We start from the raw sequence: 18,514 nt of genomic DNA on the forward strand, positions 1-18,514 counted from the left end.
GCTTCTTGGACGTTTGACGAATGCGAGCTCGCAAAGCGGCATTTCGGACTGGTGACATTCGCTAGTGTGCATACAGGTGCTTGGGTCAGGGAGCGGAAAGACAGCCGAAGCTCGGCGGTATGGTGAAGCTCTTGACCAAGTATTCCAATTACTTCTTGAAGCCATGTGCCGAGCTTTGCGGCGAGCTCAACGCTCATGCTGTAGTAGTGCATCTCAGCACTGGACGGTGTGCGAAGTTGGATGGAGATTTGCAGCCAACCAGGATCGGATGTGGCCAGGCGGGCGGGCCTCGAAAAGCTTGTTTGCACACTAGTCCCAGTCAGGGTGGCCGGCGCTTAACATCTCCATCGACATCCAGTCAAAGGCTCGCAACACCACCACCCCGCTCCACCGTCTCGCTCTTCCCGTGCATGGCTGCAAGCAGCCTGAGCAGGGCCTTCAGGGCCCAATTCCTCCAATTCGCTCACCCAGCGGTCATGCGAACGAAGGACAAGCCCCATGCTGATATCCGCTAATCCACCAAGCGGAGCTGCCCTACCGACGGACGGGGACTCTACACCCAGGCAAAGGTCTGTGATACGACTGCGGCTTCTGTCTTGTTCCCTCGACGACTACGCTAGAGCCCTAGACTGATGAGCAGGATTATGCTGCGGCCCCGACATGGTGAAATGTCTCACATGAGATGGAAAGAGGGCCACGTACACGACACGGCAGTGCGCGCTGTGCGACAGCTCCGAGGCTGCTCGACATGGAAAACCGTCGTCTTTGTGCGTACATGCGTATGTCAAAAGGGACCAGAGATGGAGCACACTGATAGCATAAGGTGCCTGATGCAACCGAAAGCGCCCCTCGCTTAAAAGGGAAGACCAAGATCGGTCCGCTTCCTTGCCGTCCGCTACTCGCCAGTCAGAGCGCAAGGCCCAGTGCATGAAGCGCATTCCGGTGATAGCTGCAAAGCCCTTCGATAATCTAATGTGTTTTGATGCAGGCTGCGGAGTGTGACGGCGCGCTTTAGGCTCTAGATTACCCTTTTGAGACGCCCCCGGCCTGGACTGGCAATCACATCTTGGCCCAATAGCGTGGGCTGTGGTGAGCGGCAGAATATCATTCTCCATTTGCTGCCACGATACGACAATCCTATCCCCTGCGAGTCACCCGCACCCCACTTAGCCACAGGACTTAAGGAACTGGGCTCCTGCTCACGCACGCTATCTACTTTTCAGCGCGCATGCCCCGTCCGGTGTCTCGACAACATCTGCGAGCATTCGTACCGGATACCGTCGTTGCAAAGCAAAAACAAGAGGTGGACCTAGCTTCCTACTAGACGGGGTCGATCCTACACACCACAGCATAATATCAATCCTGGATACAGTTTCCGCCGCGCCGCGGGAGCGCATGGTCACAATAAACGAGCCTTGACCTTGTCATCATCCATGTAGAACCGGGACCCCGGATGTCCTTCAAGCAATCACCTTCTCGAACCCATTACTCGCCGGCCCAGGACGCGTCTACGTTGCGGTTCAACTTTTGCTGGCAGAGGTGATTTACGAAACAAACACCACACCGATTGTTACAAACACCACCTACGAATTCGAAGATGCCAGCTCTTCGGGAGGCTCTCATGGCACGGACAGGCGTGGCCATGGGGCAGCTGGGTATCGCTGTATCACACGCCGAGCACAACATCGCGGAATCCGTCTCAACATTACTACGGCGGGTGAATATTCCATTCAACAGCACAAGTCCGCCCGGCTTGATAGAAGCAAACACGGTTGACCCATGGAACAAGAGTGGAAAATATGCGTTGGCATATGTCTACTTTTGCATACCTTTGTTGGTCATTGCGGCGCTTATGCGATACTACCACCTATTCACGGACAAGATCCGAACAGCATTACATCAAGAAGAGGTATTGCAGTCCTCGAAGACATCATCTCCCGCCACAGACTACGAGCTATCAGTACTTGATACTGACAAGTCCACCATGAAGTTTTTTCCTCGCGAAGGCCCGCTACCAAGTGTGCCAAAACAGCAATCTAGTGTATCGTCAGTGGGCCCAATTAACAACATAGTGGCCTTTTTCCGATTCGTGTTCTATCGACCGACTCCGCAAATTCAGCTCAAGAAAGGATGGAGGCCTATTGTGTTTCCATCTTTGTCGACAATTGTGATCGTGTCACTTGCTTTGATCCTCGGAGTGCTCTACTGCACCCTCCCTCAGCCACTATTTTGGGACAGCATTGCTTATGGATCGCCTCCACTGGCAGTTCGCTCTGGGATGATGGCGGTTGCTCTCATGCCTTGGATAGTCGCACTTGCGATGAAGGCGAACCTCATCTCCATGGTGACTGGTATCAGCCACGAACGATTGAATGTGTTGCACAGATGGGCAGCGTACATTTGTCTGGGTCTCAGCATCATACACACTGTCCCTTTTTACGTTACCCCGATCTGGGAAAAGGGTGCGAGACAGTCTTTCAATCAGTTTTTCCAACAAAACAAGGGAATGTACATTTACGGCACAGGCATGTTTGCTAATCTCAGCAGTCATGTATAAGAAACTGACATGTCCCAGGTATCGCAGCGCTTGTCCCCCTGTGTTTTCTTTGTATGCACTCGATCGCCCCTCTCCGCCACCGAATGTACGAGCTCTTTGTAGCGCTCCATGTGCCAGTCTCTATTGTCTTCCTCGGCATGATGTTTTGGCATTGCAACAACTACCTAACATCTTGGGACTACCTACTCTCGACTGTTGCCATATGGCTGTCGTCCTATATCATGCGGCTCTTTTACCTCAACTGGACTCGTCCAGGACGTATGTCATGGCTCATAGGCGACGAGTGTGCTGTAACCCTCATGCCAGAGAACGCCATCAAGATCACCATTCCAACTCAGATGAGATGGAGGCCTGGACAATACGTCTATCTCCGCATGCCTGGCATCTCTGTATTCGAGAACCACCCTTTCACCATCGCCTCGCTCTGCAGCGAAGATTTCCCTTCGACATATGCCGAGGGCCACCGCGACATGGTCTTGGTCTTCCGACCATTTGGAGGCTTCACCAGGAAGGTCCGTGAGAAAGCCCTCCAACACGGTCCATGGCACACCTACCGGGCCTTTGTCGATGGTCCCTATGGAGGCATGCAACGACGCATTGAAGCCTTTGATGACGTTGTACTTATCGCTGGTGGTAGCGGCATTACCGCCATTGTTTCTCAACTGCTATCCTTGATTAAGAAGATGCGTGATGGCAAGGCAGTCACACGCAAGATTCACGTCATCTGGGCCCTCAAGCGTCCTGAGACGATGGAGTGGTTCAAGGAAGAACTCCGTATTTGTCGAGAGTACGCACCGCCCGAGACAGTAGAATGTCAGTTCTACATCACCGCAGCGAAGCGCAGCCTTGCTGGTGGACTGGTTAGTGCAAAGACACCGACACGTCCAGTGTCGCTCTACTTCCACGACAAGGTCAACGATGCATTCCAAAATATCGCCGAACACCGCTTGTCCGGCATCTCGTCCAAGCGACACTCGGCCCTTATCCGCGACGAAGCGCAAGGCGACCCAGAAAAGGAGTCTGAACTTCGACGCGAGAACGAAGACAGCATTACCGCGCTCCCACAGGCGCACTTGCTGCCTATCAACAGGGGCCATCTTGCCCCACCGCGCCCCAGCCACAACAACGGCAGTATCTCCGCAGAGTCAGCAAATAGCTCGAACCCCGACCTCATTGCCCCGGCGCCCCGCGGATTGGCTGCCCGCCGTCAGGAGCGTAACCTTTCTCTTGATATTTCACAGGCTGTCGCGGCCGGCTCTGGGGCAATGGCCCCTAGCATTGTCCACAACCCTACTGAGACTACGCAAGGGTTCGACTTTGGTTTCCCCTCGACGCCCACCGAGTTCCAAAAGAACCTGATGCGCTTTGCCTTTCTGCCCGCCGCCGTCAAGAAGAAGGACGGGTGGAGCACAGAATACGGACGCCCAGATATACCGTATCTACTCAAGGGACTGAGTAAAAACTTTGGCAGACGCACTTGTGTCTTTGTGTGCGGACCACCGGCAATGCGCATCAGTGTCAGCGAGACTGTTGCGCAGTTGCAACGAAGTGTGTGGAATGACAGTGGGCGCGACGAAATCTTCCTTCACGCCGAGAACTACGCTTTGTAAAGCATTCATGGTCCCGCGACCGTCTCAACTTCCCTTTTCTCTTCCCTTGTGCATAGCGTTGGTAGGCTTGGTGTATATACCCCTTTCTTTTTCCTTTTGTGTTCCACTATACCTGTACACGTATGACGACTTGAACGAATATGAGCAAGTCAGCTCTCCTTTTTTTTTCTATGAGCAGGATACCCCAGGCTAGGAGCTAATATGGGTAAATCTAAACCTTGTAGTCTTATGAAACAAACTCTGACTATTGTCACCAAGTATCCAAGGATACACGTTATATGTGCCAGAGTCTTGACAGGCACGAGCGTTTTTGTCGCAGAGATGGTGGTGTCTTGCTTGTCCAGCCCTTTTTTGCGGCGAAGGGCTGCTGTGCGCGGGGGGCGTGCTGCCTCGGTAAGTCTTGTGCTCTTTTGTGAAAGCCACATAAAAAGAGGTTTGATTGAGGCGTGGTTGTCGGTGTATGAGGGCAGCGGCAAGGGCACATCACGCTGCTCATGGCATTGTCACCTTCTGCATCTGGTTCGTCCATGGCCGGACGGGAGTTGTGTTCAGCACCCCCTCCTCGCCCCAAGGGAGCTGGTGGGGTCAACATTCACCCATGGACGTAACGGCACAATCAGGACACCCTTGTCGGCTCGAGGCAAGAGGGTGTGCATGCGGAGTTGGTGTCCCGCGCTTCGGTGGCTCTGTATGGCACAGCACTGGGGGGTGGTAAATAAGCGCAGAAAAAAGCACAGCGGTCATGGTGGTTCAGCGTCGGGTGGCGGGCTCTGGTGGACGAGTGGAAGGGGAAGAGAGAGGAGGGGCTCGCAGACGGCCGACTGCCGTACAGTATGCTCGCTTGATTGCGATACGTGCAGTGTCGCGAACAACAGCACAGCTGCAAGCATCATTGCACAACCGCCAGACAGCTGCACACCCAGCGGGATTCGGGCGGCAGGATGTAGGGCTGCAGCCGGGGCTAAGAGGAGATGAGGGTGTGGGATAGTTGGGCGTTCGCAGGTCTTTGCTTTTCTGGGGGTGACATAGGCCGGTAGCTTTGTCTGGCACTTCCTCCCCTCCCCCATACCTAGCCGGCCACTTGGCGGGCCTCAGCTGCCCCCGTCCCCCATAGTCCCAAACAACATCAGCTTGCATATCCCCACTCCCCCCTCGTCTCCCATTTCCTCCTCGACGCATGTATGTCGTAACGTTTCCCAGCAGCTCCATAGCCCATTAGCAACAATTGCTACAGCTAAAATTAAGCACGAGGCGTCACACCGCACATACACACACCTGCACACCTGCACACCGGCACACCGGCACATACACACACACGCATACGCACCAGAGGGAAAGCAGACATACAGAGAGAGACCAAGCAGGTTCCACCCGACCGACCATGTTCTTAAGATAACTATGTGCACATGTCTGCCATCCCAGTGTCTGAACTGGGCCTCAACTCGAGCGAGAGCAGATATCTCCAGCAGCAAATTGCCGCCTCGCAGCAAGGCTCCAATTCGTCGCGCGCTGCTTCTCACGCCTCTAGCCAGGGCCGTCTCCTCCTGGATCCTTCTAGTTTGCAGGCGCTCAGCGCCCATTTTGACCGTCTGATGTATTCGATTCAGCAGCGCTGGCAATACGTGAGTTTCTTTTCTCTCTCAGCCTTCTTCCGTCTACATTGTAGTAGGAATGGAAAGCAGATCTAGCAATATACATAGACGTTCAAAGCTAATAGACACTCCCCCAGCTCACCCAACAGACCCAAACAGCAACCCAAGTGCAGTACGACCGCGCGGGCAACGCAATGGCAATGGCTGACGCGGAAATCGCCCGCTTCCGCGCCATCCTCCGCGAAATCGACGAGCTCGAGGTCGAATTCGACAAGGTCCGGCGCATTGGCGAAATCGTAAAAGGCTTCAAAGCCCGTGTGGATCGCCTCGATCGCCGCATATAAATCTGGGACCTGCCATCCCCCACATCTTTTTCTTTTATCGCTTTGGCCTTCAATTCAGTCTCGCATAATCATGCCGAGATTATAAAACAGACTACCCAATGTCCTCGCGGACGCAACCGGATATTTCATATCCTATATTCCTTTTTTTAAACTGGAATGCCTCGCGGCTACTAGGCGTTTTTTTTTCTGGCTTCCTCTTCCGCTTCCAATTCTAATTCCTTTGGTAACTCGCTACTTCTTATTTTTTTTCCCTTGCGGGAAAATACCACCGTCTTCTTCATTTGCCTTTCCTGGGTTTAAATCAATTGTTCATATCGTTTATCGTACAAACTCGCAATTCCTCTCTTCGTCCCTCTGATTACCAGCATCCAAGGGCTGTAGATCAGGTGCAAGACGCCACTCAGGATCGACGCTGCAGGAACCACCACTACCACCACCCTCCTCCATGGCCTTGGTTTCCTTATTTCCGTGAAAAGAAGTTTCTGCTTGCTAGCTTCTTTAGCTTCTTTTGTCCATATTTTATGTAAATCACTATTCCCCTTGTCTAGTGCCTTTTTGCTTTTCTCCCGCTTTTAGTTATGTGTACGTAGTTTGTAGTTGACATGTCTGCGGCACCAATGCAAATAGACCGCTTCTTATCCAGCCTACATTGTTCTATTTATGACTTGTGTCCTACTTGAAGTTACGTTTCCTTTTCATGGCCATTACTTAGCTTCCGCGCGATCCCGAAGACATTTGCGCAAAAAATATACACGACTAACGCCACACATTGCGTGCCACTACCTACTACCACCCATCATCCGAGCATGACCAGTAGTCCAAGCTATCAAACCAAAAAAAAACTGATCACACAGCAAGCAAAAAAGAAAGATGCTGACAAGAGTGGGACTCGAACCCACGCAGATTTCTCTACATGAACACTTCCTCGAAGAGGAGGAAAGCTTTCGCTTGAGTCATGCGCCTTAACCGCTCGGCCATCTTGTCTGATGAACTTGTGATGGAAGATAATCCAATTCCATCCTCTAAGTCCTCAGTGTTGTATGAAAAAACACAAGAGGAAGTGATAGCAGCTTTACCCAAATCCGGTATGGCATATCTCAGCCCCACATCTCGCAACCCTAACACCTTTTTTGCTAGGCCCCGGTTTTTTTTTCTGCTTTCGAGACAGGGTTATATATCTGGGATAACTAACTAGTTACGGATGCGAATGCAAGATTGTTACATGGGTTCTTTTTTGTCTGACAGATATCTAGTCATCACAACAAGGGGGGGGGGGGGTTGTTTATATAGACATGTATTTTTTTTACAAGCAATAATGTGAATGGATTATTCTATCCCTGATCTTGTTCACGTAGGCTACAATAAAGAAAAAAACAATATTTTTCTCCGTCTTTGTCGTCCCCCCACCCAAACCATCCTCCGGTTGGAAGAAGGCTTTTGAGGTGGGGGATTTCCATGTGCGGCGGGGAATTTTTTGTCTTGTGCTTCTTTCATACATGGATGTACATGTGCGGCAGGGTTTACCGATGAGGGAGGGGTAAAAAAGGGTTTTGGTGAAAGCGCGAGAAGGGAAGGAGCAGGAGGAGTGCATTGCATTCGGGGGTTTTGTTTTGCGCGAAGATGGATGAAGGGACGCGTTGCGTGTAACACGTGTCTTACTATATGTGAAATGAGAGGAGAGGTTTTACTGCGCAAAGTTTTTCTTTATTTCTTAAAATGAGCGTTGAAACAACGAATCTGCTCTGTTGTTTTGCGACAAGGTGCGGTGGGCCTGGTCGATGCGATTTCTCTCTCTTTCACGATGGAGATCGTGAGGATGTTAAGGTTTGTCTGGACCAAGTGTGGGTAGGTCTAGTAGTAGATAGAATATATGTCGCAACCCCGTTCTACATATACAAAGTGAAATAAAGGCGGTAAGATCGGTGCTACATATCAGCTTTCTATAGGTCTGTAAGAAAAATGTAACATGGGTTTCTTCATCCGTTGAGTTTCATCTGGGAAGTTTGTTGGTCTCTTTGTACTGCGATAGGTAGGGGGTCTTTGTGACGATGTTTGTTCCTTGTTTACAAGAAACAAGGTGGTTCAAATGCGAAAATTGGACGTCATGTGCTCCCACACCTCCTGTCATGCCGCGGGGAGCGCGGTAGCAAGTATGTGAGTGGATGCTTACTTCGCATACTACTGCAAGTAATGAGGCTGGCAAAACAAAACGGGAAACCAACACAGTGTAGCACGTAAATCATTTAACCCGGATCTAGGCTCCCGACTTGCCGTGAGGACCATTCTTGCTTTCCCAAGATCCTCTCATCATGCCAATTTTTCTTTGATCTTGTTTCTTCTTTCTCTTGGATGGCTAGGCAATCATACTACCCAACTAACCTTGCTACCTTAACCACCCCCCCATCCAACCCCCGTCCACACACGATGACGTCGTCAACATGCGCGTGGGCACCGAACCTACCTTTTTCCCGCGTACCGAATACCCGGTTTCACACATAATGGCGAGCATCTGAGAGTGCGAGCGCACCTTGCAACAACCCCCCCTCCCCCACGCGCGCCACCGGTTAATGCCAAGGTCTAATCTGTCGTACGTACGTATCTCGCTTTCTCGAATAGTGTATCCCCACGCTTGACAACCCACCCTTCCCCATGTCCACTACCCGGCCCACCCTTCCCCGGTTCCGACGACGCTCATCGCGCACGCGACGTCGGCGATACGCCAAGGAATCTGACTCTGATATAGGGTGGGCAGAGTGCGAGAAATCCAACTCTACAACCCCACTAATTATTTCAACTCACCTTCGCAATGGGGCAGTCGGGTGGGTTTGGCCAAGTGTATCGTGGTGCGCCATGAGAAAAGGCGTCGGGCTTCCATGCATGTTCCTAGTTGCGCCCCAGGAGGCCTGGCCGCTCTGGGGGGCTGGGGGGACTTAATCTATCCGCGTACGGGAGCTTCCCGGTGGAATGTTTGTCGTTTCTCGTCGATAGAGTGGTGTGGGACAGGGTAATGGGGGTGTAAGACAGGGTGCAAGCAAACCGTTGTGGCACAGAAGGGAAAGGCAGGGGGAGGAGGGAGTGGAGCTGTCTTTATTGGAAACTAGTATATACATACTCTTTTTTTTGTGTGAAAGCATATATGTCTGCCGATGAAGATAACGTGATTGTGCGCTTGCCAGACTGATCCCGAGGTGCGTGATGGAAGTCACGCGACGATCGGTATATGCAGATGTACATCAGTACTGTGTGCAATCTAGGATGTTTTTTGCGAGAGACACAGATAAGCGGAGATATCCAGCTGATCGATAGACTTTCAGTTCCCAGCCGTCGCGCAGCTTCGAGAAAGGGAGAGAAAGAAAAGGGGATACGAGAATAGAATCTGACGTTGACGTAGAACAAGACTAGTGTTTCTGTAGTAGCGTTATCGCATACCATTGCGGTTGTTTGTTGAATGGTCGAAAAGATGATGTATTCTTGTGTTTAAACTTTTGGCATCAGTCTGTGTGCGACAGAGTTTTGGCGTAATAACGGGCCATATTATTGATGAGGTAAGATTTGTCTGCTGTCCGCGTGATAAGGATGTCTGTGGTGTGCCGAGGCTCAGGGACTTCATGCTGCTAAATGTAGAAAACAAAAATGTGAATAATGTTAGAAGAGAAGTTTGTGCAAACTGTTCTATGAACATGTAATGATTGAAGTGGTAATGGATAAAACTATCTACATAGTACTATCCGAAGAGAGAGCGACGTCGCTTCCAACCCCATCTACGCAAGCCCATGTACAAGACCTTCTAAGGATAAAACTTACTAGGAGAGAATGTGAAAAATGATGTAGTAATGCAGGAAAGACACAACCCCCCTTCCTCCGTCTAACCCGCGCTAAGAACGAAACAAGCAATCATTAAGATGAAATTGCTCACAAAGAGCTCCCCATAAGGAAAAAATCCCACCAAAATGGTTTCTGGATACTTAGGACAAGCTCCCCTGGCCGATCGTTTCAGCCTTTCCCTTCACTGTGTTCCCTGTTCCGGCTCAAACCGTGGGCACAAGGTTATCGTTTTTTTACTTTCTTCTCCCCCCCCGGGCAGTTTCGTAATTCTCACCTCAGCACTTGAGGCTTCACTTCCAGAAACAAGATAACAAAAAAACAAAGGGAAATCCAGATATCGAAATCTTAAAAGTCCCACAAGGTGCCAAAAGCATGCATGCCTTCCTGTGCACAGCCCTGCATCATCTCATCGTTGCCTTGCATGTTGCTTGTGATGAAGATAACCTCAGCGCCGAAACTCTTCCACGTATCGCGCAGCAGAGCCATTGTGTCCGGGCGGCCGCCTCGCTTCTTGCTGTCCCACAGAATCATGCGCTCGGGCTCGATATGCTTGTGGATCAGGCCCGTGACAGTGGGTCCAAATGTGCGCTCTTGGTCTGAGCCGATCCAGATCAAGAACCAGTTGGGCGATTGGATACAGGTAGAGAGTGCAGCGCCGATACCTGTGCCCGTGCAGATGCGAATTCCGCGCTTGAACATGGCCGAGGCGTGTCCGGGTCCAGCTGTAGTCAGGAGTATCGTCGTCAGCTGTTATTCATGTGGATGTGGGGCCTTGTTGAGGCTGTGTGAGAGGCAAAAATAGTATCACATACCGAACTTCAATTGCCGTGTCCACACAGTTTTGGGCGGGTTGGCGACGAGACCTCTGGTGAAGTCGCCCTGCACGCCGCAAATCATGTAGTGGCAGCCGGACTTACGGCCTTCGCTGATGATGCCAAATGCGTGGTATTCCATAATGGACGTGCGGCTGATACGGCCTAAGAGACCTTGCTGCATACCGCGCTCGAATTTGAGAACTGCGACCTTGGGTGAAGGGATTTCAACTTCGACGGGTACTTCGCGGAGAGTGAGCCAGGGAATGAGGATGCTGTCAAGTGTTAGTCATGGGAAGGGTTTCGCGCTGAAGATAGACCTACAAGACTGTCATGAAGACTGCAAACCAGAGTTCTTGTGAACTGAGAAGACTGTGAGCGTCGCTTCTCCACTCTCCACGCTTGATGTCGTAAGTGTTGCCCATGATCACGAAAACCCATGTCATCTAGAGCATTTTAGTACCCATATTGTTGAAAAGACATACTGAATCACATACTGCAAGACCTAGCCATCCAACAAAGCGGTGGTGTCTCTCAAAAACGTTGTGGTAGGTGCTGCATAACGTGTTAGTCCGGTGGTACAAAAGCAGGCTTGGCTCCATCAACTTACTTTCGCACCCAGGGGAATGCGCTCACGATGGAGATTATAATGAGCACGTTCGTGATAATGCCGCTGACAATGACGGCAGGGTGGTGCACACTGTGGTACTTGATGATGTCGACAATCTTATAGACGAGCCAACTGTATTGACCATTAGTCACACCCCCTTATTCCAAAGTGTTGTATAAACATACGCGGCACCGGAGAGGGCACATCCAGAGTGGATACCTCCCACATGTTGGAGTATTGAGACCACTGCCAATTTTACGGGGATCGGTGTCCACTGTTCAGATGGGTCAGTGATGGGTGTTTGAGACGGTAGGCATGGACGGATACATACGCTCAAACCGTAAATGGCGACCATGTAGAGGAAGCGCATCCAAAGCTCATTTCGCATTAAGATTGCACAGAGCAAATTGCCCAACACCAAAGCACCCAGATGGTTTTCGGCATAAGGGAAGTGGTTGGTTGCTGCGCAAATGATGCCTACGAGGTTCAGCACGACAACGAGCGTGAAGAACTTTCGGTACGTGTTGAACCAGAGCTTGAACAGGATCCATCGACTGATCTTGGGCTTTTGTGGCTTGTCTGTAATCTTCTCCTTGACTGTAGTCTTGGGCTCGTTACCAGTAGGGTTTTGTCCGCCTGCACCCAGATTCAGATCGGGCACGCTTGTGCATGGTGTTATACCCTGATGCACAGGAGAGACTGGACATGATGATAGGCCAGCCAGTGAGAAATCGGGTATGCTTGCACGGGGTGTTATGCCGTGGTGTACAGGAGAGACTGGGAATGATGGTGGAGGAGCCAGTAATGATCTTCTCGGGTCTATGTACACAAACCCAGGTGCTGTTGACTTGAGTGCGCTATCACACAGGCCCTTTTCCGCACTGTCGAGCGAATTCAGGCTGTTCCTATCGACAATCGAGCTGGTTGGTGTGAAGGACATTGTGCAAGCACACGACTAAGATACCAAAGTCCAAAAAGGGGGGAGGGGTATAGAGACGAAGGACAATGAAGACAGGGATGGCTTCTGCCAAATGTCGAAAGAGAAGATGATGTCCAGTGAGAAGAGATTGATAATGGTACTTTAAACGACAAGGCAGTCTTTGAAAGGGTACTTATGATAAGCCAGACGCCAGTCGTACCCGCTCTATTGGGCACCTGGATAGCCGCAACGCTACTCATCCACAATTGAGATATGGAGTATACGGTGCCAATTTCCGCAGCCATGACCGCCACCTCTGCCGATGTGTGGAGCCCTGTCTTACTCGAGTTTCCGCTGGCCCCGACATAGCATATTCTAAGCTGGCCAGGCTGGCGGACGGCGAAGCCACTTCCGGGCTCACCTTGTAAATCATGTTTAGTGGGGAGGGACGAACATCCCGGGAAGAGGCTAGGGTGGAACCTTCTACCCAAATATCGGTCGAGCGATATGTCCCCACAACTCCGATATAGAGGTCGGAAGATACCCCAGTCAGAACAAAACCGTCATGGTGCGTCTGCTACTATGGTGGTACAGATATGTCGGCAGGCTAAGATCACGCGGCGTGTATGGCATATTGCAAAACTATATGACATGGTCAATGCGGCGTTCATGTGTGACGTTTCAACGTGACTACCAGGCGCAAGCGACAGGGACGTGCAGAGCAGAAAATATACTGAGGCGCAGAGCCTGAGGCTGCATTTGGCTGTATTGGCGACAAGGCTATTTCGTCAGCTTGTGCCAAGATGCCCTACGACAAAGTCTCTTAATCTAGCTATGATTGCGGAACCGAGGCTTAATCTCTAGTTCTTCACGTACAGATCGACGTACTCGTCGATGTCCATGTTGTCAAGTGTCTTACCGTCTTGGGCCAAAGTGACGAGTTTGTCGACGTGGTCCGCCGGGTAATGCGGACCGAGGTGCCTCTTGTATTTAGCGAGAATCTCAGGCTTGGCCTCTTCACGTCGCAGACGGTGGCCAAGAGGAGCCTCAACTACTTCCTCTTCCAGTACTGTGCCATCCTTGAGCGTGACAGTGAGCGCATTAGAGATGGTCCGCTTTTCTGGGTCGTGGTAGTCTTTTGTGAATTGGGGGTCCTCGACACAGCTAATTCGCTGTCGCAACGACTCAACTAGCGCTGAAGTCGCAGCTTCGCTATCATCTGGATAGTCGGTGGCTTCGAGGCGGTTGAAGACGAACATGGTGGCTACCATGTACTGCCACATAGTCAGCTTCAGACCCGAGTCATCGAGTGTAAGCTTACCTGAACGCAGTGATCACGATCTGCGAAATTCTCCATTGGCTTGAACTGCTTATCGATGATCCGTATGCAAGCTTCGTGTGTCCGGTTTACCACGTGTTCAATGTCTTCTGCGGTCTTACCCATGGCCTTTAGCTTCTTGTTGAGGCGCTGGGCGGCTTCGACGGCGGTTTGGGAGTGGAACTCAGCTGCCACCAGGATTAATTTGTGTCACAAAAAAGGAAAAGGATCCAACTGCAAACTCACCAGGATACGAGACCTTGAAGAGCACGTTCTCCATGACGTAGCTGCCGTAGCCCCTTTGGAAGGTGAATGGCTTTCCACCAAAGTTGACGTCGTAGAAACCCCAGGTAGGGGCTGAGAGCACAGTGGGGAGACCTGGCTCCCCCTTCATGACCTTGAGCACGAGGTTGACGGCCGTCTGGCAAGCGTCACCAGCAGCCCACGACTTGCGAGACATGGTGTTCGGCGAGTGCCTGTACGTGCGCATTGACTGGCCATCGACAAAGGCCTGCGAGATAGCGTCACGCGTCTGAGCCTCGTTGAGGCCCATCATCTTGGATACGACAGCGGTCGACGCAAGCTTGACGAGAATGACGTGATCCAGTCCGACCTTGTTGAAGGAGTTCTCCAAAGCCATGCATCCCTGAATCTCGTGCGCCCTGATCATGGCTTCGAGCACATCTCTGACCTTGAAGATCTTTCCATTGCCGAGATTGCCTCCCGCCTTGTTCGTACGAGTGATCCAGTCGGCAGTTGCAAGAATAGCACCCAGATTGTCAGAGGGGTGGCCCCACTCGGCAGCTAGCCAGCAGTCGTTGAAGTCGAGCCAGCGGATCATGGCACCAATGTTGAAGGCACCATTGATAGGATCAAGCTGGTAGTTGGTACCGGGCACCTTTGTGCCATTGGGAACAACTGTTCCCTCGACGACAGGACCCAGAATGTTCCTGCATTGCTCGAAACGCAGACCCTCGAGACCACACCCCAGCGTGTCGATAAACACCCAGCGAGCCGTGTCATACTTTTCGAGAACCGACGTTAGCCTTTATTCTCGACAGCGATATTCATAGGAGCTTACCGCGAGCTCTGAATCGATGGGAGTGTTGTGGATGTAGCTGGCCATGTCCTTGATTTCGGGATCATACTCGCGCTTGGCGAGCGACTGCTTCACTTCGCTCTTGAGGGTTGTCATGGTGGAGAATGACGACGCAGCTATTGCTCTGGAGGTTACTGGCAGCGAGGGAAAAGCACGGAGAGCAATCGGCCTGGTGGCTCTGGTGACAACGCTGGCTCGCGATCGAAGGCTTCGTGAAGCGGTACTGCACAGGTTGCGACTGAAGGCCGACATGTCTGATTAGCTTCTGTCGTGCCGGACGACGTCAATGCAGCTCTGGAGAAGAGGGACAGTCGTACTAGACGCTTTAGAGGGACTGACTGGCTTTTGAATAGGTTCAGTGCACAGGTTGAGAACGCTCGGCTTGCAGAATTCGGGACGATGGATACTACGCCGTCGTCAACCGAGGTTGAACACATCCGTATGCCGCGCGCGGCTCATGTTTCACGACGCCAACACAGCAGTAGATTTGACGGGCAGCCTGCAATTGATGCCTCTTGTTCCTCGCCATTGCCATTGTGCTACTAGAGCTCTCTGCATACGAATTCATCCTTGGATCACAGCCACTTTGCCGCACTGCACACCAGCGTGTTACCCCGCATCATCCCGCGCCCGCCTCAGCTCGGCTACGTACGCTACCCAAGCCCGCAAATCTAGGCCCCCGACACAAACACAACCATCCGCCCAGACTCAAGGGCTGAGTACTGAAGAATATACATGCATTGAACATTCTTGGTATCAACCACTCTTCCGCTACGCCTTCCACTACTACCACCATGGCGCCAACTAACTAGCTACAACTCTGCTCCCCTAATCCTCTTCGTCTGCCATCCTCATCGCTATCTCTATTACAATCCCCTTCTTTTTACATGCTGCCCTTTCGGTTCATCCTGCTCTCTCTCTCCTCGCCAAATTGTAACTGCATACAGCCAATGGACCAAACATGCAACAGCCTCTCAATGATTCGGCGCTTTGCGTAGGGATTGGATTTGGATATGAATGAGCTGCTAAATGGCTTTATTTACCAATCATCCTTGTCCGATTCGTCGTCTGTAGAAATATTAGCACATCATCATACTGCCGCCCATGAGTACAGTCAACTTACCGCTGTGGCTAACTTTCGACTTCCGCGCCGCGAGTGCACTGGCCAATGCATTAGCTAGGCCAGCCTCTCCACCGCCTGAAGTCGAGCCGCCTCCCGAACCACCTGGAGGCTCTTTTCCAGGCACTGCTGCCGCACTGCGATCCTTCTTCTCTGAATCCGAAACCTTCTTCAGTCTTGCTCCTCCACGAATATCTGCTAACAAGCCATCCCTGCCAGCTGGAACCTTGGGCAAAGACGAACCGCCTGGTGGCGCAGGGCCAGGTGGTGGAGGAGGCGGTGGTGCTGGGGGTCCTCCCATTGGAGGTAATGGAGGCGGGGGTGGTGCGCCGCTGTTGGGCATAGGCGGAGGTGGCGGTGCACCGCCGCTGGGCATCGGTGGAGGGGGTGGAATCGATCGCCCTGGCATGGGCGGTGGCGGAGGCGGAGGCGGAGGTGGAGGCGCAGCATTGGACGTCGGTGGTAGCGGAGGTGGAACTGGTGCTGCTCCTGATGGCGGAGGAGGCGCAGGACGTGAAGCGGATGGTGGTAGCGGCGGTGGAGGCGGTATGTTGTGAATCGGCGGCGGAGTTGGTGCAGCTGAGGTCTTTGGAGGGAGCGGTGGGGGAGGTGCTGACGGAATGTCTCTCGCTGGGGGAGGAGGTGGTACTGGTCCTCGGCTTGGAGGAGGAGGTGGTGGTCCTGAAGGTACGCGATTGCCTGTGAAAGGCGGAGGCACGCCGAACTTGGCTCCACCTGATCTCTCCTCGTCGGGCACGGGGGTCTTTGGCGGTCGAGGCGGTGGAGGAGGGCCCGGGTTTGCTGCATTGGACGAGGCTCGTGCTCGGTTTGGTGGTGCAGGAGCCTGGTTTGCAAACTTGCCTGCTTCTGCAATTGGCGGAGGCGCTCTGAAGACTGGCTTGGGCGGTCCTGGGGGAGGTGTAGCTTCTCGAGTTGGCGAGTGCGGCGCTGGACTTTGCGACGAAGTTCGGTTGGCAGATGCATCGTGCCGCGTGCGTCGAGCTGGCGGGGGCTGTGGCGGAGGTCCGCGTTTCGATGTGGTTGTGCTGCCCGTGTGCTGAGGGCTGAGGGGCGCACCAGGCGGAGGTGGCGGCGGAGGAGCCCTGGATCGGCGCTGGTTTTCGTCTTTGAGCTTTTCTTCCGCCTTCCTCTGCTCAATGTACAGTTTGATAAAGTCGGCATTCTCTTCAATCTGGTCCTCTGTGATGCCCATGGCCAACAGTTCCTTGAGCAAGGGCTGCCATGAGGGGTCTGTGGTATCGATCGCGGAGCTTCGTGCGCTGGTTGCGTTGGAATGGCTGCTTTGCACGGGCGAGGTGACAGAGGGCGGAATGATGGAATGCGCGGGCGGAGCTGCATGGGAAGAACTTCGGTGTCCAAAGATACCGCCCAAAATTCCGTGGCCATGGCCGCCGCTCTTTCCGTTTGTTGAAGCTATACTACTGCCCACGGTCGCGCTAAAGGGCTTGCTCTTTGTGTTCTTGTGGGCGTTCTTCTCGCGGTCGTCGAGCTTCTTCTTGAATGTCCGGGCCTCCTTCTCGTCGGCAAAGGACAGGCCGGCTAGACAGTCCTCGAGCTCAAAGGTGTGGAAGAAGACGCGGTCCTGGTTGTAGGAGAAGGGGTCGTAGATCTCCTGGTCCCAAATGACGCCTCTGGTTTGTGGCTGCCTGTGTCAGTCTGAGGCATTTAGGTGGAGCTGGCGGAGCGTACCGATATGTCGACCATCTTGAGCCAGAAGGTGTTTCCGACCAGGTCGTTGGCCAGCACGACGGCGCCCTGCAAGCCGGTGTAGGTCCATCGGTGCCGGTCGGGGTAGGCGATATACAGCTTGGCGACGGCGACGGCGTGGATCTTGTTGCCAGACTTGGGGACGGTGCGCTTGACCATTTGCTTGTCCTCGTCGGACAGAATGGACGGCATTGTGGCGGTGGGTTACAGGTGGTGTATGCTAGCGGTGCAGAGGGTGTAGACGGTGTAGAGTCGTCCTACAAGCTTGGCTGGTCGAGGGCAGCCGTCGGGCGCTGCTGTGGTCCCTTCAGTGGGGGGCGTGGTCCTCGCGCAAGAATACTCAGGCGGCACATGTAGCAGCCAGCAGTCGCCGTATGTGTTGCCCGACAGTGCAGTGCTTTGTGGGCGAAGAATATGGCGGCAATGTCAAGACTGCCACGGTGGTGTGTAGAATACGGTGGAGCCTGGCAATGGGGAGACGTCAGACTTGATGCCGCAAGCTAGTCGGTAAGTACCATCCCGACCACGCGCGAGCCTAACCAACCACCACCAAGCCCATCCCACGACCTCGTCGCTCATGCTCAGCTGAAGGAAATGCAGGCGCCTATCTTGGCCCACAGACGAGCGACACGCCCATCAATCCGTCTGGGAAAACGATGCAGTTCCAATGTGCGCGACACATCATCTCTCCAGCGTGCGCACGCGACATCGCAGAGCCTTCTCTCCCAATGCTATCTAATTGCACACCAAGACGCGGCCCAAGATTGCCCTCGGCTTCCTTACCCTGCTGTCTGCGACCCAGTCTTCCAAATTAGGGCGGTCGCACCAAGTGTGAATTCAGTCGTCATGCAAAAAGTATCCACACTTCCGACAGGGTGACGTAGGCCTCTAGGATACACCCAGAGAAAAACACCTAGGGCCAGGCTCTCCGCCATTGGAGTATACGTACTCTACATGCGTTAATCCTGGCTGTGCACGTT

The 18,514-nt window shown here is 52.8% G+C and overlaps 5 protein-coding genes and 1 non-coding gene across 6 annotated transcripts; 2 read left to right on the plus strand and 4 right to left on the minus strand.

The window, feature by feature from the left end:
• Positions 1–1,228: 1,228 nt before the first annotated feature.
• On the plus strand, positions 1,229–4,374 carry PSV08DRAFT_383572 (ferric reductase NAD binding domain-containing protein; the record flags this gene model as incomplete). Its single annotated transcript, XM_066093424.1, has 3 exons — positions 1,229–1,235; positions 1,605–2,525; positions 2,576–4,374. 3 exons carry the CDS (start codon positions 1,229–1,231, stop codon positions 4,165–4,167), a joined length of 2,520 nt encoding a protein of 839 aa, XP_065949707.1. The 3' UTR covers positions 4,168–4,374.
• A 1,199-nt stretch (positions 4,375–5,573) lies between these two features.
• PSV08DRAFT_383588 (uncharacterized protein) lies at positions 5,574–6,277 on the plus strand (the record flags this gene model as incomplete). The annotated part of the gene is made up of 2 exons (XM_014229544.2): positions 5,574–5,789; positions 5,897–6,277. The coding sequence occupies 2 exons, from the start codon at positions 5,574–5,576 to the stop codon at positions 6,101–6,103; spliced, it is 423 nt and encodes a 140-aa protein (XP_014085019.1). The 3' UTR covers positions 6,104–6,277.
• Positions 6,278–6,977: 700 nt separating this feature from the next.
• Positions 6,978–7,087, minus strand: PSV08DRAFT_t9. Its single transcript has one exon. It is a non-coding gene; the product is annotated as a tRNA-Leu (tRNA).
• Positions 7,088–10,273: 3,186 nt separating this feature from the next.
• On the minus strand, positions 10,274–12,290 carry PSV08DRAFT_358626 (uncharacterized protein; the record flags this gene model as incomplete). The annotated part of the gene is made up of 7 exons (XM_066092964.1): positions 10,274–10,650; positions 10,741–11,015; positions 11,065–11,186; positions 11,238–11,295; positions 11,351–11,482; positions 11,536–11,624; positions 11,682–12,290. 7 exons carry the CDS (start codon positions 12,288–12,290, stop codon positions 10,274–10,276), a joined length of 1,662 nt encoding a protein of 553 aa, XP_065949708.1.
• An 839-nt stretch (positions 12,291–13,129) lies between these two features.
• Positions 13,130–14,938, minus strand: PSV08DRAFT_170568 (MmgE/PrpD family-domain-containing protein; the record flags this gene model as incomplete). Its single annotated transcript, XM_014229542.2, has 4 exons — positions 13,130–13,543; positions 13,591–13,775; positions 13,834–14,611; positions 14,669–14,938. 4 exons carry the CDS (start codon positions 14,936–14,938, stop codon positions 13,130–13,132), a joined length of 1,647 nt encoding a protein of 548 aa, XP_014085017.1.
• A 340-nt stretch (positions 14,939–15,278) lies between these two features.
• PSV08DRAFT_215051 (uncharacterized protein) lies at positions 15,279–17,726 on the minus strand (the record flags this gene model as incomplete). Its single annotated transcript, XM_066092120.1, has 3 exons — positions 15,279–15,754; positions 15,810–17,469; positions 17,517–17,726. The coding sequence occupies 3 exons, from the start codon at positions 17,724–17,726 to the stop codon at positions 15,726–15,728; spliced, it is 1,899 nt and encodes a 632-aa protein (XP_065949709.1). The 3' UTR covers positions 15,279–15,725.
• Positions 17,727–18,514: the final 788 nt, after the last annotated feature.

The sequence above is a fragment of the Bipolaris maydis genome, assembly GCF_028858645.1.
Source record: "Bipolaris maydis strain C4 unplaced genomic scaffold PSV08scaffold_2, whole genome shotgun sequence".
Classification (NCBI taxonomy): Eukaryota; Fungi; Ascomycota; class Dothideomycetes; order Pleosporales; family Pleosporaceae; genus Bipolaris; species Bipolaris maydis.